Below are 26256 nucleotides of genomic sequence, written 5' to 3'. Positions count from 1 at the left end.
CTCAGTCAAGGCACAAGGTTGAGAAGAGGAATTTCATGAATAACATCAGCAGGCATAGGAATTGAACCAGCATCACTCTGTGTCACAAGCGATCCAAGCTATCCAACTCCCTATTCCCCATTCAACAAATTATCCTATCTGGGCATGACTGGATTTCTAATGCTAGACCCAAGAAAATGTATTTTGCAGTAGTGGTACCTTTTTTTTAACATTTAAGAAATGCATCAAAACTTGGTCGGGTTGTGTCTATTGAAACAATCAACCAATCATTTATTCTATATATTTAGTAAGTAGAGGGGAAAAAAACTTTTAAAATCGATTTTCACTTGGAGCCAGTTTTTCTTCCCAACTTTGTTCCTGAATTCAAAATGGAGTGAAAAATCACGGGCACGTAAAAAGAAAAATTAAACAGTAAGGTCCAAATAAAATTTTTAAAAACTTAAAAAGATAAACTGAGAGAATAAGGAGAAGGGAAGGAAAATAAAGTAAGCACAGCAGTCATTTAAATGTTATTTAAAATTGCTTCAATGGTAAAAAAAACACATTAATAAACCTATACCAGGATGTAGACTACCACCATGACCACCAGAATTGACTTATTATTGTATTATTAGTGTATTCCAGCACAATTTGAAAACATATTCCAAACCAATGACGAAAATGCCTGGAATTCCTTGCCGAAGTTTTAAGAGTTTAAATAATTGCCGACAGATTCAAATTCCACCAACATCTGCGGGCATAATAGATTCTGACAGGAAAACATCTTCAGGGTGCCAATGTTTGGGAACAAATGCTATACCATGCTTTCAAAATACTAATTTTATTGAGACAACAGGAGTGTTTTATTTTAACAAAATATTGAAAGCAGTGAGCAAGGAGGAATACAGGAAATGATTAATTAATGAGTTGAGGTGATGACATGAAATAGGCGCAGTAGTCCATTCAGTCCCTTGAGCCTGTCCTTCCCCCAATCAATTCAATGATAGTTGATCTGTTCCTCAACTTTATTTATGTGCCTTCGCTCCACAATTTATAATACCTTTACCTCATAAATATCTATTATTTCAGTTTTGAAAATTTAATTGACCCAGCCTCAACAGTTTTTTGAGGGGAAACATAGAAAATAGGTGCAGGAGTAAGCCATTGGGCCCTTCAAGCCTGTAACCATTCAACATAATCATGGTTGATCACACACTTTCAGTATTCCACTCCCACTTTCTCTCCGTGCCCCTTGATTCCATTAGCTACAAGGGCCACATCCAGCTCCCTCTTGAACGTATATAACGATCTAGCCCCAACAGCTTTCTTTGGAATTCCACAGGTTCACAACTGAGTGAAGAACTTGTTTCTCATTTCAGTCCTGAATAGCTTACACCTTATCCTTAAACTGTGACCCCTAGTTCTGCACTTCTTCAACATCAGGAACACTCTTCCCACATATAGCCTGTCCAGTCCCATCAGAATTTTATATGTTTCTATGAGATCTCCTCTTGTTCTTCTAAATTCCAGTGAGTACAAGTCCAGTTGATCCAGTCTCTCTTCATATGTTAGTCCTGCAATTCCAGGAATCAGTCCGGTGAACGTTCGCTGGGCTCTCTCAAGAACAAGAATGGCCTTCATCAGACTAGGAGACCAAACCTGCACATAATACTAAGGTGTGGCCTCACCAAAGCCCTGTATAACTGCAGCAAGACATCCTCACTCCAATACTCAAATTCTCTTGCTATGAAGGCCAACGTGCCATTAGCTTTCCTCATGAACCTGCATGTCAGCCTTTAGTAACTGTTCCACTATGCCACCCAGGTCACATTGCACTTCCCTTTTCCGAAACTGCCACCATTCAGAATTTTGCCGTTTTTGCCACCAAAGTGGATAACATCACATTCATCCACATTATATTGCATTTGCCAAGTATTTGCCCACTCAGCCAGTCTGTCCAAGTCACCCTGCAGCTTAACATCCTCCTCATTGCACACACTGCCCCCCAGCTTAGTGTCATCTGAAAATTTGGAGATTTTATATTCAATTCCTTTGTCCAAACCATTAACTTATATTGTGAATAGCTGGTGTCCCAGACTGAACCCTGCTGTCCTCCATTAGTCACTGCCTGCCACTCTGAAAAAGACAAGTTTCACCTGAACTGGAGGGGGCTAACATCCTGGTGGGTAGATTTGCTAGAGCCACTCAGGAGGGTTTAAACTAGTTTGGCAGCAGGGTGGGATCCAAAGCAGTAGGGAGCTAGAAGAGAAGGTCGAGGACAGCACAGAAGTTAAAGAGAGCACATTAAGTAGTAAAAGTAGTGTCCGCAATCCTAGTGCCAGACAAATTGGGTCAAAACTTGACCCCCTCTTGGGAAACAAGGAAGGGCAGGTGACAGAAGTGTGAATAAGGGGTCACTTTGGGACCAATAACCATGATTCTATTAGTTTTAAGGTAGCTATGGAGAATGATGGGTCTGGCCCAAAAGTTAAAATTCTAAATTGGGGCAAGGCCAATGTTGATGGCATCAGGCAGGAACTTTCAAAAGTTAATTGGGGGAGTCTTTGCAAAGAGACGTCTGGTAAGTGGGATGCTTTCAAAAGTGTGTTAACCAGGATTCAGGGTAAGCACATTCCTCTTAGAGTGAAGGGCAAGACTGGCAGAAGTAGGAAACCCTGGATGACTCAGGATATTGAGGCTTTGGCCAAGAAGAAGAAGGAGGCACGAGACAGGCATAGGCAGCTGGGTTCAAGTGAATCCCTCAGAGTTTGGGGGTGTAGCAGTGAAGAAAGAAATCAGGAGGCCAAAAAGAGGACGCGAGATTGTTTTGGCAGATAAGGCAAAGGAGGATCCAAAGAGCTTCTACAAATACATAAAAGGTAAAAGAGTAACAAGGGAGAGAGTAGGGCTTCTTAACGATCAACAAGGTCATGAATGTGCAGATCCACAAGCGACGTGTGAGATCAGTATTTGCTGTTGAGAAAGGCATGGATGTTAGCAAACTTGGGGAAATAAATAATGATATCTTGAGAAGTGTACATATTACAGAGGAGGTGGTGCTGGAAATCTTAAAGCGCATTAAGGTAGATAAATCCCTGGGACCTGATGAAACGTATCCCAGGACATTGTGGGAGGCTAGAGAGGGAACTGCGGGTCCCCTACCAGAACTATTTGAATCATCGATAGTCACAGGTGAGATGCCTGAAGATTAGAGAGTGGCAAACATTGTGCCTTTGTTTAAAAAGGGCTGCAAGGATGTCTGGGAACTACAGCCCAGTGAGCCTCACATCTGTGGTGGGTAAGTTGTTGGAAGGTATTTTGAGAGACACGATCAACAGGCATTTAGAGATGCAAGGACTGATTACAGCAGTCAGCATGGCTTTGTAAGTGGAAAATCGTGCCTCACAAATTTGATTGAGGTTTTTAAAGGGGTAACCAAGAAAGTAGATGAGGCTAGTACAGTTGATGTTGTCTACATGAACTTTAGCAAGGCCTTTGACAAGGTACCACATGGTAGGTTGTTGCATTAGGTTAAATCTCACAGGATCCAGAGTGAGGTGGCTAAATGGATACAAAATTGGCTGGATGACAGAAGCCTGAGGGTGGTTGTACAGGGTTGTTTTTCAAATTGGAGCCTGTGACCAGTGGTGTGCTTTAGGGATTAGTGCTGGGTCCACTGTTATTTGTCATTTATATTAATAATTGGATGAGAATATAGGAGGCATGGTTAATAAGTTTGCAGGTGACACCAAGATCGGTGGCATAGTGGACAGTGAAGAAAGTTACCTCAGATTGCAACGGGATCTTGATCAATTGGGCTAGTGGGCTGACGAACGGCAGATGGAGTTTAATTTAGATAAATGCGAGGTGATGTATTTCGGTAAATTGAACCAGAGCAGGACTTACTCAGTTAATGGTACGGCATTGGGGAGAGTTATAGAACAAAGAGATCTAGGGGAACATGTTCACAGCTTCTTGAAAGTGGAGTCACAGGTGGACAGAGTGACGAAGAAGGAATTCAGCATGCTTGGTTTCTTTGGTCAGAACATTGAATACAGGAGTTGAAGTTGTACAAGAAATTGGTAAGGCCGCACTTGGGATACTGTGTACAGTTCTGGCCACCCTATTATAGAAAGTTTATTATTAAACTAGAAAGAGTGCAGAAAAGATTTACTAGGATGCTACCGGGACTTGATGGTTTGAGTTATAAGGTGAGGCTGGATAGACTGGGACTTTTTCCTCTGGATTGTAGAAGGCTGAGGGGTGATCTTATAGAGGTCGATAAAATAATCAGGGCCATAGATCAGATAGATAGTCAATATCTTTTCCCAAAGGTAGGGGAATCTAAAACTAGAGGGCATAAGTATAAGTTTAAATTGACAGGGGGGAAGATACAAAAGTGTCCAGAGGGGCAATTTTTTCACACAGAGGGTGGTGAGTGTCTGGAACAAGCCGCCAAAGGTAGTAGTAGAGGCGGCTACAATTTTGTCTTTTAAAAAGCATTTAGACAGTTACATGGGTAAAATGGACAGAGGGATATGGGCCAAACGCAGGGAATTGGGACTAGCTTCGGGGTTTAAAAAAAAGCAGCATGGACAAGTTGGGCCAAAGGGCCTGTTAGGAAGGACTATTACTTACGTGGCGAAAAACTGCAGCAGGCGACGGTGCAGAGGGACCTCGGGGTCCTTGTGCATGAGTCGCAAAAACCCAGCTTGCAGGTGCAGCAGGTGGTCAGGAAGGTGAATGGGATGCTGGCCTTCATAGCGAGGGGGATTGAATATAAAAGTAGGGAGGTCTTGCTGCAGCTCTATAGGGCATTGGTGAGGCCGCAGCTGGAGTACTGTGTGCAGTTTTGGGCGCCGCACCTGCGCAAGGATATTTTGGCCCTGGAGGGAGTGCAGAGGAGGTTTACTAGGCTGATACCGGAGTTGAGGGGATTGAGCTATGAGGAGAGGCTGAATAAACTAGGCTTGTACTCGTTAGAGTTTAGAAGAATGAGGGGAGATCTCATTGAGACGTATAAGATGATGAATGGGATGGATAGGATAGAGGTGGAGAGACTCTTCCCGCTCAAAAAAGACAGTAGGACTAGGGGGCACAGCCTCAAGATAAAGGGGAGGCGGTTTAGAACGGAGTTGAGGAGGAACTTCTTCACTCAAAGGGTGGTGAATCTCTGGAATTCTCTGCCCGTTGAAGTGGTGGAGGCTGCCTCGCTAAATATTTTTAAGAAGCGGGTTGATGGGTTCTTGATAAGAGAGGGGATTAAGGGTTATGGGGAGAGGGCGGGAAAGTGGAACTGAGCCACAACAGATCAGCCATGATCTTATTGAATGGCGGGGCAGGCTCGAAGGGCTAGATGGCCTACTCCTGCTCCTATTTCTTATGTTCTTATGTTCTTATGTTTCCATGCTGTAAAGCTCAATGACCCACTTATTGCCACTCTCTGCTTCCTGTCTGCCAGCCAGTTCTCTATTCACGTCAATACATGTTCAAAATTTCCTGCAGCCTTCAGTGGTTGACATGTCAAGAGCACCCCTGTGATTCAGTTATTTCCACTGAATTCAATTAATTCTCTACTTAGATGCATACAATGGTGCAATACTACATGCTACAGTAGGCATTATAATTGAAAAGATGCCAAGATTGCTCCATGAAATCAATGATTCCTAATTTATCGATTAAAGGTTAAAGTATGACTATTAAGAGTTCAGAACTTAATTTTCAGCCACTAATTGGAAATCAACAGTGGGAACACCAAATCCACAATTTACCCTGTCTACAGTTATTCCTTTCAGATGTTGAGCAACTTACTGTACATCAATAGCACTACTATTTTATTTCAGATTTCCAGCAATTGCAATTCTTACTTCACCAATAATTCAAAACAATTGGTCGGGGGTTGGGAACCAGAATGTAACATTACAAAGGGGAAGTAAGGTGCAAATGGCTCAGAGACAAATAGCACTGGAGTAAATAATAAAGCACGGTATGGGTCAGTGTGAGAGGAATTACAGTCATTCTAATTTAGGTTTACAGCAAATGTATATGAACTCAGTATGGTAAATAAAGTTGGTGAGCTGTAGATGTAGATAGACATCAAGAAGTATTATGCTCAGATACTCATGGCAACCTGGCTCAAAAGGATTGTTGAACGTGGTACTAAATATAGTTAGTTACGACATGCTCACAAAAGATATGGAAGAAAAAATGGAGGAAGGATAATGGTATTGACTAGGAGTTTATTCTTTGGCGGGGGAGAGATCAAGGGAAGAACCTATTTGGTTGGAAACAATTGAGGTACCATTACCAGATGTATTCTGTGGCTACCAACAAATGGGAAAAGTATAGAGGAACAAATTTGTAAAGCAATTATAGAGAGGTGCAAAAATATAAAGTAGCTGTTATGGGGACTTTAATTAGCCTAATACAAACTAGGATACTAATAAAAGGAGGGGGGAAAGAGTTTTGGAAAAGTGCGTTCAGGAGACTTTTTTGGATCAGCACGGAAGGATTGATGTATTAATGGATCTGGTTCAAGAGAATGAGATGGCAATCGGGGAACATTTAGTGGATCATAAAGTTTAGTTCAGCTATGGAAAAGGACAAGGGTAATACAATTAATTTTTCATAAATGTGGTTGACTCTTAAAATGCCTTCTGAAATGGCCCAGCAAGCCACTCAGTTGTTTCAAGTTGCTACAATATCCAAAAATTGATAAAGGAGGTATTAGAATAGAAACAGGACTGGATAAGATGCATCTGAGGATACTAAGGGAAGCAATAACCTTTCAATTTTCGTTCAATACAGGAGTGGTGCCAGAGGGCTGGAGAATTGGAAAACCTACACCCCTGTTCAAAAAAGCCAGGAATAAAGACTCAGCAATAAAAGGCCAGTCAGTATAATCAAATTAGTGGGGAAACTTCAACAAAGGACAAAACTAAAAGTCACTTGGACAAATATGGATTAATTAAGGAAAGTCAGCATGACTTGTTAAAGTTAAATTGTGCCTTGATAAGGTAACAGAAAGTAATGCGGTTGATGTGGTGTACATGACTTCCAGAAGGCATTTGATAAAATGCCATATAACAGGTCTGTTCATAAAGTTGAAGCTGATGTTATAAAAGAAACAGTGGTATCACGGATCTAAAGTTGGCTCAGTGACAGGATACAGAGTGTAGTGATGAATGGTGGTTTATCAAAATAGAGGCAGGTATGCAATTGTGTTCCTGGAAATTGGTGCAGGACCACTGCTTTTCTTGATGTATATTGACTTGGGTGTGGAGAGCACAATTCAAAAATATGACACAAAACCTGGAAGTATTGTGAACTGTTGAGGGGCATGTGAACAACTTCAATAGGACAGGCAGGCTGATGGAATAGGAGGGCATGTGGCAAATGAAATCTAATGCAGATAAGTGAGAAGTGATACATTTTGGTGGGAAGACAACATCAAAATAAATTCTAAAATGGATGGACCTTGGGGTATGTGCACAAGTTGCTCAAGGTGGCATGGCAGGTTGAGAAAGTAGTTAATATGGCATACAGGATCCTGGGTTCTATAAATAGAGATACAAAATAATAAATGATGATAAACATTTACAAAACATTGGTTTGGCCTCAGCTGGAGTACTATGCTTAATACTGGGTAACACATCTTAGGAAGTAAAAGCACCGGAGAGGGTGCAGCAAAGACTTACTGGTTTTGTTCTAGGAAAAGTTACATGGATAGATTAGAGAAGCTGGGGTGGTCCTCATAAGAGAAGATTGAAAGGACATTTGCTGGAGGTGTTCAAAATAATGAGGAGCCTGAACAAAACAGATTTGAAGACACTGTTCTACTGGCATATGGGTTGAGAACCAGGGGACATTTTAAGGTGAATGGCTAAGGATCCAAAGATGACAAAGAATGCTAATTTTTTAAGGCAATACTTTCCAGACATTGAACAATCATTACTTGGTATGAGTACGAGTGTGGTGAAGGCAGATTTAACTGTGACTCGCAAATGGGAAATTTAATTATCTGAAGAGAAAAAAATTGCAGGGCTATGCAGAAAGTGCAGAGTGATGGGGACTCATTGAATTGTTCCTGCAGAGAACCAACATGGACACAAAGAGCTCCTTCTGTGCTGTAACCATTCTATGATTTTTTAACTGCCCATGAAAACACCAAGTAGCTCAATTAATAAAACGAGTAGAACATTATGATGGTCACAGGCAAGGAGTTTCCATTATGAACCTACACTTGTTGGGGATGTGGATGCACGTGAACTTTAAGCAAAGACATTCTTTGTCCAGTCCTTCATATTGTAAGAAGACCATTTTGATAAGGAATGGGAAGTGTGCTAATACCTAAAATATTAAAATTAGAAGTGAATGCCTAAGAGAAAAAGGGAGGAAAATAGGAGAAGTTATCTCAGTTGTTCATTTATTCAACCCATCTAACATTTATGACATGTTGGCAATTTCCAAGAGTACGACATTAACAGGCATCTCTATCGAGGTCATGCTGTATAGCAAATGATTGAGCTCAGACAGAAAATAACTAAAATTGAATTCGCAAGGGCAGCAGGGAGCCTTAAAATCTGATACAATTTAAATTAGCTTTTAAACCCCTGTATAGGAAATTATTCATGATGTGGGAATGCCGGCGTTGGACTGGCGTAAACACAGTAAAAAGTCTGACAACACCAGGTTTTAGTCCAACCGATTTATTTGATAATACAAGCTTTCGAGGGGACTGCCTCTTCGTCAGGTGAATGGAGAGTTCTGGCCTCAGACAGAGCATATAAAGCACAGACAGTTTAGAGATTACTGATTAGAAATCTAATCAGTAATCTCTAAACTGTCTGTGCTTTATATGCTCTGTCTGAGGCCAGAACTCTCCATTCACCTGACGAAGAGGCAGTCCCCTCGAAAGCTTGTGAGTATTATCAAATAAATCGGTTGGACTAAAACCTGGTGTTGTCAGACTTTTTACTAGGAAATTATTGGCAGTAACTTGCATTCCATTAACTGAAGAACATGTTACCCTGAAGTCTCTAATCTAAATCATTTATCCCATTTAAATTACATTATACACAACTTCATGTCATCAAATGCGACTAAGTGTGGAATTCACACAGAACTATTTCACACAATGGTTAACATTTGTTAATTCAGTTAACAGGAAAAGGTCATTGGTGTACATGGCATAAATGCGCGTGCGGCATAACCAGATATATTTATGCAGAAAATAGTGATTAATGAACGTGACTGGATGGCAGATTTAGTACAGAATAAAAGGTTGTTGCACCAACCTCGTCTGTTCCAAAACTTTCAAGTTACACAGATTCAAACTTCAACCCTCCTTTGCAAAATGCATCATTATCTTTGGAAACTTGATCTCTTGTCAATTTAATCATTACTCCTCATCCTACATTTTGCTCTTGAAGTCATTATTGCGATTAGTAACCATACTGTACCTCTCTCGGTCTTGTGCACAATTATTTACAGCAGCGCTCGGCAACTCGGGCATCTCACTCGGTCGTCGTGGCTGCTCAGTCCTGGTTGGTAAACGACCTTCAACCTCAGCAAGCCATGCCTGAAAATAATTAGAGGAAGTACATGAAGATACAAGAACAAGGTGCCTTTTGTGTGGCAAGGATTGGGAGATGCCTCCCTCCCCCAGTCCCCAACTGGGGTGGTGCCTGCCTGATTGGTGCTGACAATCCCTGATCCCACTTTTACTCTGGGCCTCCTTGAGCCTGCTGCATGTAATGGACACTGCTCCCAGCTGAGTTGCTGGCTCTGTGATTGATCAGCAATTCGTGGAAGCAGAACCACTTCCTTTGGAGGGGCTAAAGCCATGATGTTAGCAAGTTAGCTGCCTGCTCAAAGCAAAATCTGACTGGGATTTCTATGTTTGGCAGAGGCAGAGGTTGCCTCTGACACTCTAGCTGGTGGGATTTTCCAGGAAATTCCTGGTTTAGATTTCTCAAAAATACGGCAAATATTTTATAAAAAATTGTGCAGAAATTACACTGATGGTTAGAGATTACAAAATGCAGCATGTACATCTCTTAAAATATGCTAGCTTTTGTAGAAAAAATAGATATAATCAATGTCACTTGATGTGCTTGCAAATAGCATCATATTTAAAGCTGTTGAGATTGTGTAATGATTCATGATTGTTGCATTTTTTTTGTAGCAGTCCGAATATTGATCAGTGTGAGCAGGGATGGGAAGGAAAAATAAGACGACTCTTGACATTCTAGTAACTTCAACTGATAACTGTACTATTGAGTAGGGAAGTGATGTAAACCAGAGATTGCATGTTGAATTCCTGGCCCGTGCTTAGTTAGCTGATCTCAGCTCAAGGGGAAGTACAATTTACAATTTATATTAGTACTCCTGATTTTTGATGGATAAAGGCATTGTACAGATTCTATGTTGAAGTGCAATTTCCTTCGCATGCTACTGAACACAATTTGCATCTTTCTGTTAAAATAACAGGATTTCTTTGTAAAGAAATGTGTTTACTAGCTGTTGCAAACTGGTCCTTGAGAAAACCAGTAAAACTAGATGGACCATACTCAAGTCATGGTGTGGAGATGCTGCCATTGGACTGGGGTAATCACAGTAAGAAGTCTCACAACACCAGGTTAAAGTCCAACAGGTTTATTTGGTAGCAAAAGCCACAAGCTTTTGGAGCCACCAGCATCCCAAGGTATGGTACATTGGGGAGACCGTGCAGACACTATGACAACAGGTGAATGGACTCCACTCTACAATCACCAGGCAAGAGTGTTCTCTTCCTGTTGGGGAACACTTCAGTGGTCACGGGCATTCGGCCTCTGATCTTCAGGTAAGCTTTCTCCAAGGCAGCCTTCACGACACACGACAACGCAGGGTCGCTGAGCAGAGACTGATAGCCAAGTTCTGCACACGAGGGCAGCCTCAACAGGGATCTTGGGTTCACATCACACTGTGACCCCCACAACTTGCCTGGGCTTGCAAAATCTCACTAACTGTCCTGGCTGGAGACAATATACATCTCTTTAACCTGTGCTTAACCCTCTCTCCACTCACATTGTCTGTACCTTTAAGACTTGATTATCTGTAAAGACTTGTATTCCAACCATTATTTTGTAAATTGAGTTTGTGTCTTTATATGCCCCGTTTGTGAACAGAACTCCCACTTACCCAACAAAGGAGCAGCGCTCCGAAAACTAGTAACTTTTGCTACCAAATAAACCTGTTGGACTTTAACCTGGTGTCAGACTTCTTACTATAGTAAAGTCGCGAGCTCTCCTATAAAAAAAGTCAGTCACTTGATCAGCTGGGATCACCTTCTATACAAGGTCTGCACGTTCACCCTGTCTCTGAGTTTCTGTGTGTGGAGTTTGAATGTTCTCCCCACGTCTGCAAGGGTTCGCTCCCACACTCCAAAGATGTGCAGGTTAGGTCAATTGGCCATCCTAGATTGCCCGTAGCGTCAGAGGGAATGCAGGGTAAATACGTGGGGCTACGGAGATAGGGCCTGGGTGGGATTGTTGTTGGTGCAGGCTTTATGAACTGAATGGAGCTATGCTATCCCTTATGTAGAGTGCACTTTGACATTTATTGAATGTCATAACAGCATATGATAATCAGTAAAATCCCTACTATAGCTCCACTAACAAAATATTTATTTTGATCTCTCTTTCCTGAACAGGTTATTTTCTTCCCTGGTATGTAGCACTGAGGTTAGTTGCAACATTTCCTTTCTCCAAGTTGGATGAAGCTAATAGTACAGACCAAGGATCAAACTAATTGACGAATTATAAACAAAAACAGAAAATGCTAGAAAAACTAAGCAGGTTAAATTAGAAGTGACAGTAAGGTCAAGATCATGCTTGTGGACAGTGCAAGGATGTTCCACAAAGCAGTGCAGAGGAGACTGCATTGCGAGCACCACTGGGGAGACTAAACATAGGCTGGGTGCCCACATTTGCAGACTTGGCCTTTTGCAGTGTTCCACTAAGGCCCAACATAAACAGCATTTTCAGTTTTTACTTCAGATTTCTGCAGTGTTTTGCTTTCACTGAAGAATTTTTAAAGTTTAATTATAAATAAATATAACCTGATAACTGATGCAACTTCAGCCAATGCAAGAATCTTTTCTACATAGATAACTTGAATCCTTTGCTGTGGGAATCAGAGACTGCTGATCCAATTAAGGTCCAGGTGAAACAGAGAGGCACAGCTAAAGCTCTTGTGCTGGAAGCCAAATAGAAATTGATTTATTTCACTTCTAAACACCAAAGTCCAATGCAGTCTTTCAATAAAGTTGAGTCTTAATTATTGATTGTTTAAAATATGCTAAATATTTTTCGCGGACATGTTCAGTAAACTTTATAATGCAAGATTACTTTATTTTTCAGTACAATATGGAAGTTTTGCAGTCCTATTCAGGTATAGTAGTCAATAATGTTCGTTAATCTCCAGCTTTGGAAAAGCATCACTACATCAATTTGGCAGCTAAGGCCTCAGAACACAGATGCATGGTATAGGACTCTTGAGAATTCATCAGTAAGCTATCCAAGAATGGAAATGGAAACATATAAAAAAAATTGTTTCAGTAGTTACCAAACGTTTCTACCAAACCGTAATCTGTTTCATCTTATTCTACCAGCCGGCTCTACATTTACAGCATTCTTTGTTCCAATTTCAGATTTTCTAAATTGGTCAAATTTTTAATTTTTTTTCCACTTCTGGCAACAAATCAATTAATTTAGTTTATAGTCTATTCTGAACAGAGTCACCTTCTGTCTAGACTGGATTTTAACTGATATCCCCAAGATAAAAGAGCTATGGTGTATGTCAGCCAATGTAGGATAATTTAGTTAATTTGCTCCACTCTGAAGTATGATGTTAAAGTGCAATTTATAGTCACCAGGGGTCGCAATAATACTGAATGATGTGACAGAGACCTAATCCAAGATAAAATCTGTTTTCAAGCCAATTTTTGGGCTTGTTACCTTTCTGCGAATATTCATCTAACAGCCAGTACTTGGAGTTTGACACAATGTCCTAATCAATCATTCTTCTCTCAACTCCAGAGATTGTTGAGTATTTCTATGTGTAATAGAGTGGTTAGTGTGCAAGAAGAGTATTCACCAACTGCTTAAGTTGAGCCTCCCTCCCACTGGTGAAGCCCTGTCTTCTCAACACTTTGTCTGGATCTTCAGCAAAATGGCAGGTAGCTCCCAACTCCAGGATTCTTGATGTCATTCCCAGGCTGCGCCATTTTCATGAGTACCTTTAAAAGGATCTAGCATTACCAACTTGGCTGGCTCCACTGTGGAGATAGATATCTCCACCTGCACTGCAATTTAATGGAATCATAGGAAAGGAACATAAGAGTAGGCCATATAACCCACTGAGTCTGCTCAGTCATTGAATACAATCACGGCTAATCATTCACAATGTCTATCTCCCATACTACTCCCATATCCAGGGTTTTAAAGACTCATGGTTCACAATCCCAGATTGGAGTCATGAACCTGGGTGCTTTTTTTTAATTTGTTCAAGGCTGGGTCAGCATTTACTGCCCATCCCTAATTGTCCTTGAACCAAATGGTTTATTAGGTAATTTCAGAAGGCATTTTAAGAGTCAACCACATCACTGAGAGCCTGGAGTCACATGTGTGCAGACTGGGTAAGGATGGCAGGTTTCCTTCCCTAAAGATTGTGAGTGAACCAGATAAATTTTAACACTGAGGGGACCTTTTAAAGGCCTCCATCATGCTCATATGCCAATTTCTCTCCCACTGTCCCCATCTAACACTCAGGTCCCTCCTGCCCCCATGCCACATTCTACTGCCAACCACCCACCCCCCCATTCCCCTCCTGCCCCCTCATGCCAGCTTCTGCTCTTTCACCAACTTTTGCGTCCCCTCATGTCCACTATGCCAGCTTCTACTCCCCAGCCACCCACTCTGCCTGGCTCTGCCTTTCCACCCATCCCTCATGACACCAGCATCTGCCCTTCCATGCCGACTGACACAATGTACGCTTTTTAGCACCAATGAATATCACAGTAGAATGTGGCATGTATAATAAAAAGCTTTGGAAAATTGTACTCCATTGATAAGTTTTTCATAATAAAGGAGGTCTGGACCGAAAGCTAATAAAAGCATCAATCATCCAGGCCCTTTGAAATTTGATGAACCACTAACCAAATGTGCTTGAAATCAATTGAGCTATGTAAACAATCAGTGAAATTGATGGCAGAAACCAGAGATCCTAAGCTGTCAATCAAATCACATTTATATTGGAGAATAGGTGGTCCCTGGCCCAAATCTTGGCTGCATCCTGTCTCAAATAATGAATAGGCCACCTTGTGGGCAATCTCTCTTGAGGCAGCCAGAGCAGGAAGCTTTCTCAATTCCCCTTGTCTCAAAGATGAAAATCCAAGCTTCATCTCAGTAGACAATTAAGATGGTGGGGCAAACCTTTGCTATTGTACCTTGACGCCAATGTGCCTCAAAATGTTCTTTTTTCAAAAAATTAAATGGTCAATTTTCTTTCCACCCCTTCTGAAGGTGTGACTTTAGTTGGGATGATATGCCTCCAAAATTTAGAACAATAAACTATTCATTTGTGATCCTAAGACAATTTGCTACTAAACTTTTTAAACTGTAGAGAGCATCATAACTAAAGCTAAATGTGTTCTCACACAAAAATCACACATGGATTTACCAGTGAACATGAACAGAAATATCCCCTCCCTGGTTTGAAAGATTGCCAAGGCCAGTGTAGTATGCTATAGCTGTCCAGCCCAATACCAGTTAATTCTGCAAAAACCTGGAACTTTCTTGTTTGAATGGATTGGTACTGCTCAGCTTGCTATAGGTTTCAATCAAAAACCAAGAAATAGCAGTTTCAAACACCTATAATGCCTAATTTATGTTTCACTTTACAATTTTGAGTGTGCCAGACAGATATTTAAATACTACTGCTTACTTTATTTTGTTATTGGGAAACTTTCAATTTATTTACTGTTCAGTTCTTTTCCTAATGAGTATTTTTATAGTGGCTAAAGCTGGCCCAATTTAGTAGTACAGATGAAGTAATTGTTCAGTGTTTTGCCATAAACTAATTATCTGCCCCCAATTAGTGGTTAGGGGATTATAATGTTTGTTCTGTGTCATCTAATCTAAATTAAGCAAGTAGACTTCAGTGTATACAATTTTCTTTGTACTGTCACTTTTATCAAGATTGTCGCTGCAAATATTTCACTGCCACTCCCTGGTAATTATTCTTGTTTATTATTTTGTTCTAGTTCTGATTTCAGTCACTTTACATCTACCCAGATGATAATTTGTATCAGCATGGAAAGATGTAAATAGAATCAGTAAGTGAGGTTCAATACTGGGCAAAGAAAATGCTCTATGTTTGGAACTGAGTCACAGACTAGCAAATCCCAGGTTTGATGATCACCTATTTGTACAAAGTTAGCTGCTCTCGTCTTTGGGTTGTACAATCGAGTTGGCCACAACATCCCAACCTAATTAGTATGTGGGGTCAATAACCAGGCAGCACAGATTTAGGTAAGGAGCAGGAGCCATAGAGATCTACACATGCGCAATGGCTTCTTCTGCTGCCTGATCAGGCTGGCTGGCAAATTAAGCCCCACCTATCGCCTCAAGTTGCGAGAAACAGTCTAGCTCATTTTTTCAAGCATTATGTGCATAAGATTAGAAGTAAAATCTTGCACAAAAAACAGATCTGCAACTCTCCCATTTTCACCTGAGCTGAATTTTTCTCATAAAATTCCCCCTCTGATTCTAGGAAGGGGGATAAAGCTAGCCAACTGCTGTATTCCAGAGACTCCTGCTGGAAACTGTGTATATGTAAATATCTGGTGAGGAGAATGGCAAAACATGTCTCTAACATAGTGGAACATCCCAAGCTCTTTGCAGAAAGTATTTCCAAACAAAATATAACACTGAACTACAAAAAGAGATATTAGATTAGATGAACAAAAACTTAGTCAAGAGGTTCGTTTTCGGGAGCGCCTGAAAGGAATAAAGTGAAAAAAGGCAGAGAGGTGGTGGGAAGGAATTCTAGACCACAAGGCCCAGGCAACTGAAAGTGCAGCCACCCAAGGTGAAACAGTTAAAATTGGGAATTCACAAGAGACCAGAATTAGATAAGATCGGGTATGTGAAAATTGTGGGGCTGAAGGACTTTTAAAGAGAGTAAGAATCCATAGGGATTGTTGGTTGGACAAGGGTGTTTATTTGTGAGTCTAGCTAAATAGAAGTCTTTTGGGAAATGTTGCGAGACTTGTGTAATTGTGATCTTGTTTTTTTACATTTTCTTTTCTTTTGTTAATAAATGTTTTAATTTTACATTTAAAGTCTCCAAAACGTGGTACTGCACTTTTCTTACTTCTGACTTCAGTGCACACACCATCTTGTAATAAAATACATATTGCAACTCGTTGTAATAGCTTGATCAAGTTTCCATTTGGGAACTGGTCAGTCTGGCAATTAACACCCGCCATTTCATAACAAGAAGCAAAACTTTAAGTCAGATGAGTACTACATTAATTGCAAATTTATTGAAAAAAAAGTAATAGAGCACTTCAGGACATTAGTGTATTCTGTCAGTGGCAGCGTACGTAGTCCACATCTTCAGCATTCTAACACTAATTCCAGCCAGGAGAAAGATCAAACGGAGCCACTACTTCAGTTGGTTTCTAGATCATTAAAACCATTGAATCATACAGCAGAGACAACATCCTTTTGGCCTAACGTGCTTGTGCCTGCTATTTGAAAGAGCTATTAATTTAGTCACGCACATGAGGTCTTTGCCCTGAGCCTTGCAAGTTTTCTTTTAAAATGTACATCCAATTCCCCATTGAAAGTTACTTGTTCTGCAAACAAAAATCTCCTCATCTCACTTCTGGTTCTTCAGCCAATTATTTTAAAACAACTTTCCAGTTCTGAATAGTCTCCATGCCTAAAGCAAACACCTGAGTTTTGTTTCCCTGGCTATATTATTAAGTTTTCAAAGTTACAACAGGAACTATAATTTTAAAGTACACCTATAAAAGCACAATGGAACATTCATTCTTTCCTTCCTTACACTGACCAACTTGCTGGCAAACATGTAAAGCAAGTGACACGTTTTGTGCTGAAAAGATGAGATTTGCATGAAAAAAAGTGAACAGTTATCAAAGCTTATTGAACTCTGACCTAAATTGTTTTTGTCCCGGTTGCCAGGGAGTGGGGGGGGGCGTTATTTAAATACAACTTTATCTGCAAGACGTGTTTTTCATAAGTTTATTGCAGATTGTATTGTATCACAGTAACCATGAAAGGTCGATGCAGGAACGATCATGCTTTCTTTGTTCAGTTTCCATTTTATGTCATTTGTATCTCACTTCCATGTTTTCAGACAGGCAAAGTGGATAAATTAAATATGGTTTTCTCAACAGCTCCAGAATTAACACCACTCCATACAATATAGTTCTTGAAGGTAAGATCTTACGTAACAATTTTCCGTCCAGTGGAGGCAAGGTGGGTCTCCATAGCAAATTTTTATGGAGAATTAATAAAAAGTTACTTAGTGCAATGATAACATGCACATACATAACTCCTTTAATGCAATAAAAGCATTCTAAGGCACTTCCACAAAGTGTTGGTGCAGCTGCAGCAGAAGTACAGAAAAGGGTTGGGGATAGGTCAAAAGCTCAACTTTTTATGTAGGCTTCTGAATGTAGGGAGAGGTGTAGCAAGGTGCAGCAGTTTGTAAAATTCATCCCAGAATTCAAAATTGAGGTGGCCAAAAGCTTTTATCACTGATGGAGCAAAACAAGGTTTGATCGGTACAGACTTAGAGGGCCGAAGGGCCTGTTCCTGTGCTGTATTGTTCTTTGTTCCTTTGAAATTTTACAATAGACCGGAAATGGATGCAAACTAGTCATACAGATGAAAATGTGTGAAAAGGAAAACAAATGTGAGGCTATCAGAAACCATTATGACAGAAAATGGAGGGCTATTGGTACTTGCGAGCTTAAAAGTGACCAACAAATTAGATCTTACGCAAGTTGGGATGAGGATAATGAAGTTCTGAATAAGTTGTTTATGTGCTTGGGCATCATTGAGTTCAGCCCAATGGGCTGCTAAGGGGACTGAATTCAAACTAAAAATAGGTTAGTTTTTATCTTGCCAATACTAAGTGGACCATGGGGAATAGAAAATAATTGTTGAATTGAAAATGATGATCAAGATGTCATTTGGTTATCATCATTATATATACTGAAACTGACCCAATGGATCATGTTGTTGAAATGAGGAACAGAAGACTCTGGGACACACAAGAAGTGACAGTGCAGCCTTAAAAGGGAAAAGCACTGCAGCAGATATGCTGCTCTATTCTTACCCTTTTACTTCATTTTGTTCATAGATTTAAAACATAATCAAACATAATAATCCAGAATTTTCCTTCTCTTTAAAACTATGATGTTTTTTTTCCTTCAAGGCTATTGTTCATTTTCAAGCCTTATCAATGATTATTAGGAAGCCACTCAAATGCCAGGGACAACAGTTTTGAGATCAATTTTCTGGGATATGGGAAGCCAAGAAAGCTTGGCAAGGATGGAAATAATAGGAATGTTCTAATTTATAGCTTGTGCTGAAACTGAGCCAAAGAAGGACAAACCAGGGGATCAGAAACAGCAAAGTATATTTTGTTGACAAGCTAATATCAATGGAGTGTATTAAATGTAAAGAATGTCGCTGATATAAAATAGGACCTAACAGGCAAGCTTCATTCCATATTCACCAACTATAATTGTGAAAGTTATGTTAAAAATGTACAGAGCGTTATAGTCACTGACATGCCATTAGAAAGGAACTTCTTTTGACAACTCCATGGTATTTCAGAGACCACAGAAATACACTTTCAGTCATAATCTAAGCCCTAGGGCATACTGTAAAGGAGGATATGAAGTGGACAGTCCAAATGAAAAAGACATTGGGCTGCACATAATGGAGGCAAGAGTCTCGGCAGTGCAGCTGTTATATGCAGCCCAATGTCTTTTTCATTTGGACTGACCACTTCATATCCTCCTTTACAGTATGCCGTAAGACCTAGTTTATGGCTGAAAGTGTATTTCTGCGGTCTCTGAAATAACACAGAGTTGTCAAAAAAAGTTCCTTTCTAATGGCATGTTAGAGACGATAACTCTCTCTACATTTTTAACATAACTTTCACAATTATAGTCGGTGAACTTGGAATGAAGCTTGCCAAGAGGGCCATTCGGGCACCTGACAGGGCAATGGTGGGCTTTCCCTGGGATTAAGGACCTCAGGAAACGAATTTCCATTCGAGTCAGCAGCAGGAGCTCTCAGTAGCCACTCCCCTTTTCCAATTCTGGTTTTCTTCAATCGCCCAGGCACTGGTAAGCAAAGCAGATTGAAGCCCTGAAATGGCCATTAATTGATCATTTTAAGGTGTCTGTTTGCAGCTAAGTGGGAGGGGCATCCATGGGCCTTCCCATCACAGACTTAATCAGGGTGGAGGTGGGAAGGTATCAGGGTTCTCACCCACCACTGTCCTAATTAAAAGTATCCCCCCCACACTGTTCTCTGTCTTGAATTCAAAGTGGATTGCTAAAAATTATACAAAGTCAACAATGTAGCCATGGATTTGGTTCTCAAGGCATGAAGTGCAACATTGCTCAATTCCAATTTAGCTGGCACTGAACCCAAATTTGAGAAACAGATACAACAATTTTCCTTCTGACTAAATCAAATCATACAATGATTGTGTTGATGAGGCGATTCAAAGACACTGAACTTTAATTACTGTCTTTTTGGTCACTTGACCTTCTATGTTTTTTAATAGGCACTACATACGTTTTAACGCAATGATGTAGAGGCATCTAGATCTTCTAAAAAAACACCCAGCACCATGAATCTACCTACCATGAATGAAAAGGTGGAAAGAAATTTCCAAAACTTTCAGCAATATTTATCATCATGTTGACAAAATAATGCAAGATTGGCAGTTATTTCAGGATTAATGAGGCAGAAAGATTTTTTTTAGGAAATAGCATCAGTTTCAGAAAGACCTCGAAAATACTGAAATAACCTTTTTGCTCACGTTATTCATATATTACCTCAAACTTCGAACTTTCTTGTCGCAGTTTTTCAATAGTCTGCTCAATTTCTGCCAGTCTGGGATCCACACTCTCTGGCCTGCCCATCTGAGGATTCTTGATGTACACATCTTTCATCTTTGTTAAACCATCTCTGACAATTGAAAAAATATATATTTAGTGCACCAATTTGAGTTCCAATTGGAATCCATCAAAATGATACCAAATGAAAGCAAAAGCCACCAGGTAATGAGATGGCTGTTTGCTTTGTAAGGGAAACATTCACAAAATGCACAATCTTTCTCTCCCCCTAATCCAAGGCAGGGCAATTACGTAATTGTTTCAATTGCATGTGCATATTAATCATCCTGTCAATCAGTAACTGGACTTTAACACATATAAACAAAATATGACCTGAAACAAAAGATGTAAAGTCATTTTGGTTTCATTGTATGGAAAGAGATTTAAATGGAAAATTTTATCCATGTTTCTCTGGAGAGAATATTAGGAAATGGAAAGGGATTCAAATGTGATTGGGATTCCAATCAAGATTTGAACATTTAATGTACTACTAATCGGGCAAAGTGAGAGTAAGTAGCTAAATAAATCATCTATCTTCACTTGTTTGAACTGTGGAAGACAGACTGATTTGCATATCTTAGAAGCCTTCCATTGTTTGCTGGAGCTGAGAGAGAGAGAGCTAAGATTTTACCTGTTAAAAACCTGTTTAAAATAAGTTTAAAGCACTTTACTCTTTGTAGAACTGTTTAAAGCATTTATTTATTGTATTTACTGCTTTAAGAATTCTGAGGGTGTGGTGAAAAGGCATTTGTGGACCAGCCTGCTTTAAATCAGCGCCAGGTTTAAAAGGAGGCCTGGTGTAGACAGCGGGCAGCGTCTGAGCGGGCAGCGGAGTGAGGGGGAAGCAGAGTGAGTTAATAGGGCTTAATATCAAAAAGGGCTGGAAGGAAAAAAGGCCAGGTGAGTTTGTTTGAAAAAAAACAAGGAAAAAAAATTTTTTCAAAACTACTACAGCAAGAAACAAGGAAAAAAATTTTTTCCCCATAAAAAATTACAGTGAATAATGGAGGGGCATGTGATGTGTGGTTTCTGTATGATGTGGGAACTGGCGGACCCCAGGGTCCTTCCCAGTGACCATGTCTGCAGTAAGTGCAGGTTGCTGGAGGAGCTCCAGCTCAAGGTGGATGAGCTGGCCTCTGAGCTACAGACACTGAGGCTCATCAAGGGGAGAGAGGGTGCCCCTAGACTGGCTAAATCTAAGGGTCAGGGACAAAAGGGGACTGCTGGGAGGAGGAGGAAGGGGGGTGAGGAGCGGAGGCCTCAGCCTCTTAATCTGCATAACAGGTTTGAGGTTCTTGCTTCCAGTCTGGAAGAGGACGAGGCAGGTGAGGTTGGTGAGCAAACTGCACACGGTACAGTGATGCAGCAGGACATAGGCAAAGAGAAGGGGAAAAGGAACGTAGTAGTGATTGGAGATAGTGGGGTGTAGAGTATTGACACTGTCCTTTGTCACAATGACAAAGTGCACAGAAGGGTGTGTTGTCTGCCTGGTGCTCGGGTACAGGATGTCGCAGCTGGGCTGCAGAGGAACCTGGAGTGGGAGGGTGAGAACCCGGTCGTTGTAGTACATGTGGGTGCCGGCGACGTAGGCAAAGTGCGGACTGAGGATCTGGGGAGGGAGTATGAGAAGCTGGGAATGGAATTAAAAAGTAGAACCGACAAGGTGGTCGTCTCTGGGCTACTGCCTGAACTGAGTGCAGACGGGCGTAGGGTTGACAGGATAAAGGAAGTGAATGGGTGGCTCAGGGATTGGTGTGGGAGGAATGGGTTTGAATTTATGGGGCATTGGCACCAGTATTGGGGTAGGTGGGACTTGTTCGGGCGGGATGGGGTTGGTCTGAATCGTGCTGGGACCAGAGTGTTGGCGAATCGAGTAAAGAGGACTGTAGACAGGGCTTTAAACTAATTAGGGGGGGGGGAGGGTGCGAGGGTAGGTGACGCTACGAGGTCTAAAGTTAAGGATAGGGTACAGGTAAGGGAAGAGGCCGAGGATGTCCCAATTGGTGGCGTTACGGCAAATAGGGTCCAGGTGAAGGCTGGGATGAAAGCGCTTTATCTGAATGCACGAAGCATTCGGAATAAAGTGGATGAGCTGGTGGCGCAGATCGACACAAATGGATACGGTCTGGTGGCCATTACAGAGACGTGGCTGCAAGGTGACAGGGACTGGGAGATGAATGTACAGGGCTATCAAGTGTTTAGGAAGGATAGGCAGGAGGAAAGAGGGGGTGGCGTAGCTCTGCTGATTAAGGATAGTATCAAGGTGGTAGCAAGGGATGATATCGGAGCCAAAGAGCAGAACGTGGAATCGTTGTGGGTGGAGATTAGGAACAGCAAAGGGAGGAAGACGCTGGTGGGTGTCGTCTATAGGCCCCCGAATAATGATCTGGAGGTGGGGCGGGCTGTTAACACGCAAATAAGTGCGGCGTGCAGGAATGGGACGGCAGTAGTTATGGGAGATTTCAATCTGCATATTGATTGGTCGACCCATGTTGGACGAGGTGGGCTCGAGGAGGAGTTCTTGGAATGCTGCTGGGATAATTTCCTTGAACAGTGTGTGTTGGAGCCGACGAGGGAGCGAGCTATCTTGGATCTGGTGCTATGTAATGAGGCGGGTAGAATTAGGGACCTTGCGGTGAAGGATCCTCTTGGAGAGAGTGATCATTGTATGGTGGAGTTTCTGGTGCAGATGGAGGAGGAGAAAGTGGGTTCCCGGACACGCATCCTTTGTTTGAATAGAGGGGAGTATGGTAGGATGAGAGAAGAATTGGCAAATGTGGACTGGGGGAGTGCGTTGGAAGGTAGGTCTGCTGAGGAGCAGTGGTGGATCTTTAAGGAGATCTTTCTTGGTGCTCAGCAGAAATTTATTCCGATGGTTAAAAAGGACAGTAGGAAGAGAGGTAATAAGCCGTGGATAACGAAGGAGGTGAAGGAAAGTGTTAAATTAAAAGTGGAGGAATTTAGAGTAGCTAAGAGTAGTGGGCGAGAAGAGGATTGGGAAAGGTTTAAATGTCAACAAAGATTGACAAAGAAGTTGATAAAGGAGGGTAGGAGAAGCTATGAGGCTGGGCTAGCACTTAATATAAAAAAGGATAGCAAGAGTTTTTATAAATATATAAAAAGGAAGAGGCTGGCTAGGGTGAACGTTGGTCCTTTAGAGGATGAGAAAGGGGAGCTAGTGGTAGGGGATGGGGATATGGCTAAGGTCTTGAATAACTTTTTCGTTTCTGTCTTCACGGAGGAGGACGTGAATAATTTGCCGGGTGTTAGCGATGGAAAGGTGGTAGGAATGGAGGGTCTTAATGACATTACTGTTACTAGAGAGGTGGTGCTCGACAGACTGGAGGGGCTGATTGTGGACAAGTCCCCAGGACCGGATGGAATGCATCCGAGGGTTCTGAAAGAAATGGCGGAGGTGATAGTGGATGCCTTGGTGGTTATTTTCCAGACGTCGCTGGATTCCGGGGAAGTGCCGGAAGATTGGAAAACGGCTAATGTTACGTCGTTGTTTAAGAAGGGTGCCAGGCAAAAGGCGGGGAATTATAGGCCGGTTAGTTTAACGTCTGTGGTAGGTAAAATGTTAGAATCCGTCATTAAGCAGGAAATTGCGAGGCATCTTGAAGGGAATTGCTTGATAGGGCGGACGCAACACGGTTTCATTAAAGGGAAGTCGTGTCTGACAAATTTACTGGAGTTCTATGAGGATGTGTCTAGGGCAGTGGATAGAGGAGAGCCGGTGGATGTGGTCTTTCTGGATTTTCAGAAGGCGTTTCATTAAAGGGAAGTCGTGTCTGACCAATTTACTGGAGTTCTATGAGGATGTGTCTAGGGCGGTGGATAGAGGAGAGCCGGTGGATGTGGTCTTTCTGGATTTTCAGAAGGCGTTTGATAAGGTACCTCACAAGAGGTTACTGCAGAAGGTCAGAGGACATGGAGTTGGGGGTAGGGTGTTAGCGTGGATAGAGGATTGGTTGTCAAATAGGAGGCAGAGAGTGGGGGTCAATGGGTGCTATTCGGATTGGCGGTTGGTGACTAGTGGGGTGCCCCAGGGGTCGGTGCTGGGGCCTCAGCTATTTACCATTTATATAGATGATCTGGAGGAGGGAACCGAGTGTAGGGTGTCGAAATTTGCTGATGACACCAAGATTGGGGGAAAGGCAAATTGTGCGGAGGGTGTGGAGAGTCTGCAGAAGGATCTAGATAGGCTGGGCGAATGGGCCAGGAAATGGCAAATGGAATTTAATGTTGGCAAGTGTGAGGTGGTCCACTTTGGTAGGAAGAATGGTAGGAAGGACTATTACTTACGTGGCGAAAAACTGCAGCAGGCGACGGTGCAGAGGGACCTCGGGGTCCTTGTGCATGAGTCGCAAAAACCCAGCCTGCAGGTGCAGCAGGTGGTCAGGAAGGCGAATGGGATGCTGGCCTTCATAGCGAGGGGGATTGAATATAAAAGTAGGGAGGTCTTGCTGCAGCTGTATAGGGCATTGGTGAGGCCGCAGCTGGAGTACTGTGTGCAGTTTTGGGCGCCGCACCTGCGCAAGGATATTTTGGCCTTGGAGGGAGTGCAGAGGAGGTTTACTAGGCTGATACCGGAGTTGAGGGGGTTGAGCTATGAGGAGAGGCTGAATAAACTAGGCTTGTACTCGTTAGAGTTTAGAAGAATGAGGGGAGATCTCATTGAGACGTATAAGATGATGAATGGGATGGATAGGATAGAGGTGGAAAGACTCTTCCCGCTCAAAAAAGACAGTAGGACTAGGGGGCACAGCCTCAAGATAAAGGGGGGGCAGTTCAGAACGGAGTTGAGGAGGAACTTCTTCACTCAAAGGGTGGTGAATCTCTGGAATTCTCTGCCCGTTGAAGTGGTGGAGGCTGCCTCGCTAAATATTTTTAAGAAGCGGGTTGATGGGTTTTTGATAAGAGAGGGGATTAAGGGTTATGGGGAGAGGGCGGGAAAGTGGAACTGAGCCACGACAGATCAGCCATGATCTTATTGAATGGCGGGGCAGGCTCGAAGGGCCAGATGGCCTACTCCTGCTCCTATTTCTTATGTTCTTATGTTCTTATGTTTGACAAGGTACCTCACAAGAGGTTATTGCAGAAGGTCAGGGGACATGGAGTTGGGGGTAGGGTGTTAGCGTGGATAGAGGATTGGTTGTCAAATAGGAGGCAGAGAGTGGGGGTCAATGGGTGCTATTCGGATTGGCGGTTGGTGACTAGTGGGGTGCCCCAGGGGTCGGTGCTGGGGCCTCAGCTATTTACCATTTATATAGATGATCTGGAGGAGGGAACCGAGTGCAGGGTGTCGAAATTTGCTGATGACACCAAGATTGGGGGAAAGGCAAATTGTGCGGAGGGTGTGGAGAGTCTGCAGAAGGATCTAGATAGGCTGGGCGAATGGGCCAGGAAATGGCAAATGGAATTTAATGTTGGCAAGTGTGAGGTGGTCCACTTTGGTAGGAAGAATGGTAGGAAGGACTATTACTTACGTGGCGAAAAACTGCAGCAGGCGACGGTGCAGAGGGACCTCGGGGTCCTTGTGCATGAGTCGCAAAAACCCAGCTTGCAGGTGCAGCAGGTGGTCAGGAAGGCGAATGGGATGCTGGCCTTCATAGCGAGGGGGATTGAATATAAAAGTAGGGAGGTCTTGCTGCAGCTGTATAGGGCATTGGTGAGGCCGCAGCTGGAGTACTGTGTGCAGTTTTGGGCGCCGCACCTGCGCAAGGATATTTTGGCCCTGGAGGGAGTGCAGAGGAGGTTTACTAGGCTGATACCGGAGTTGAGGGGATTGAGCTATGAGGAGAGGCTGAATAAACTAGGCTTGTACTCGTTAGAGTTTAGAAGAATGAGGGGAGATCTCATTGAGACGTATAAGATGATGAATGGGATGGATAGGATAGAGGTGGAGAGACTCTTCCCGCTCAAAAAAGACAGTAGGACTAGGGGGCACAGCCTCAAGATAAAGGGGAGGCGGTTTAGAACGGAGTTGAGGAGGAACTTCTTCACTCAAAGGGTGGTGAATCTCTGGAATTCTCTGCCCGTTGAAGTGGTGGAGGCTGTCT

The 26256-nt window shown here is 42.2% G+C and overlaps 1 protein-coding gene across 10 annotated transcripts in view; it reads right to left on the bottom strand.

Moving 5' to 3' along the window:
- Positions 1-26256, bottom strand: part of fnbp1b (formin binding protein 1b) — a 289323-nt gene that overhangs the window by 28071 nt on the left and 234996 nt on the right. For all 10 annotated transcript variants that reach the window (XM_080212261.1, XM_080212260.1, XM_080212262.1 and 7 more), the window contains 2 exons: positions 20135-20267; positions 9441-9559 (listed from right to left, as the gene is read on the bottom strand). In XM_080212261.1, the coding sequence (XP_080068387.1) occupies positions 9441-9559; positions 20135-20267 (252 nt within the window). The remainder of the gene's footprint in view (positions 1-9440; positions 9560-20134; positions 20268-26256) is intronic.

This window comes from Carcharhinus amblyrhynchos, chromosome 25 (genome assembly GCF_965287045.1).
Source record: "Carcharhinus amblyrhynchos chromosome 25, sCarAmb.v2.hapA, whole genome shotgun sequence".
NCBI lineage: Eukaryota > Metazoa > Chordata > Chondrichthyes > Carcharhiniformes > Carcharhinidae > Carcharhinus > Carcharhinus amblyrhynchos.
The sequence above is the reverse complement of the archived record's forward strand: the minus strand, read 5'-3'. Positions and strand labels throughout refer to the sequence as shown.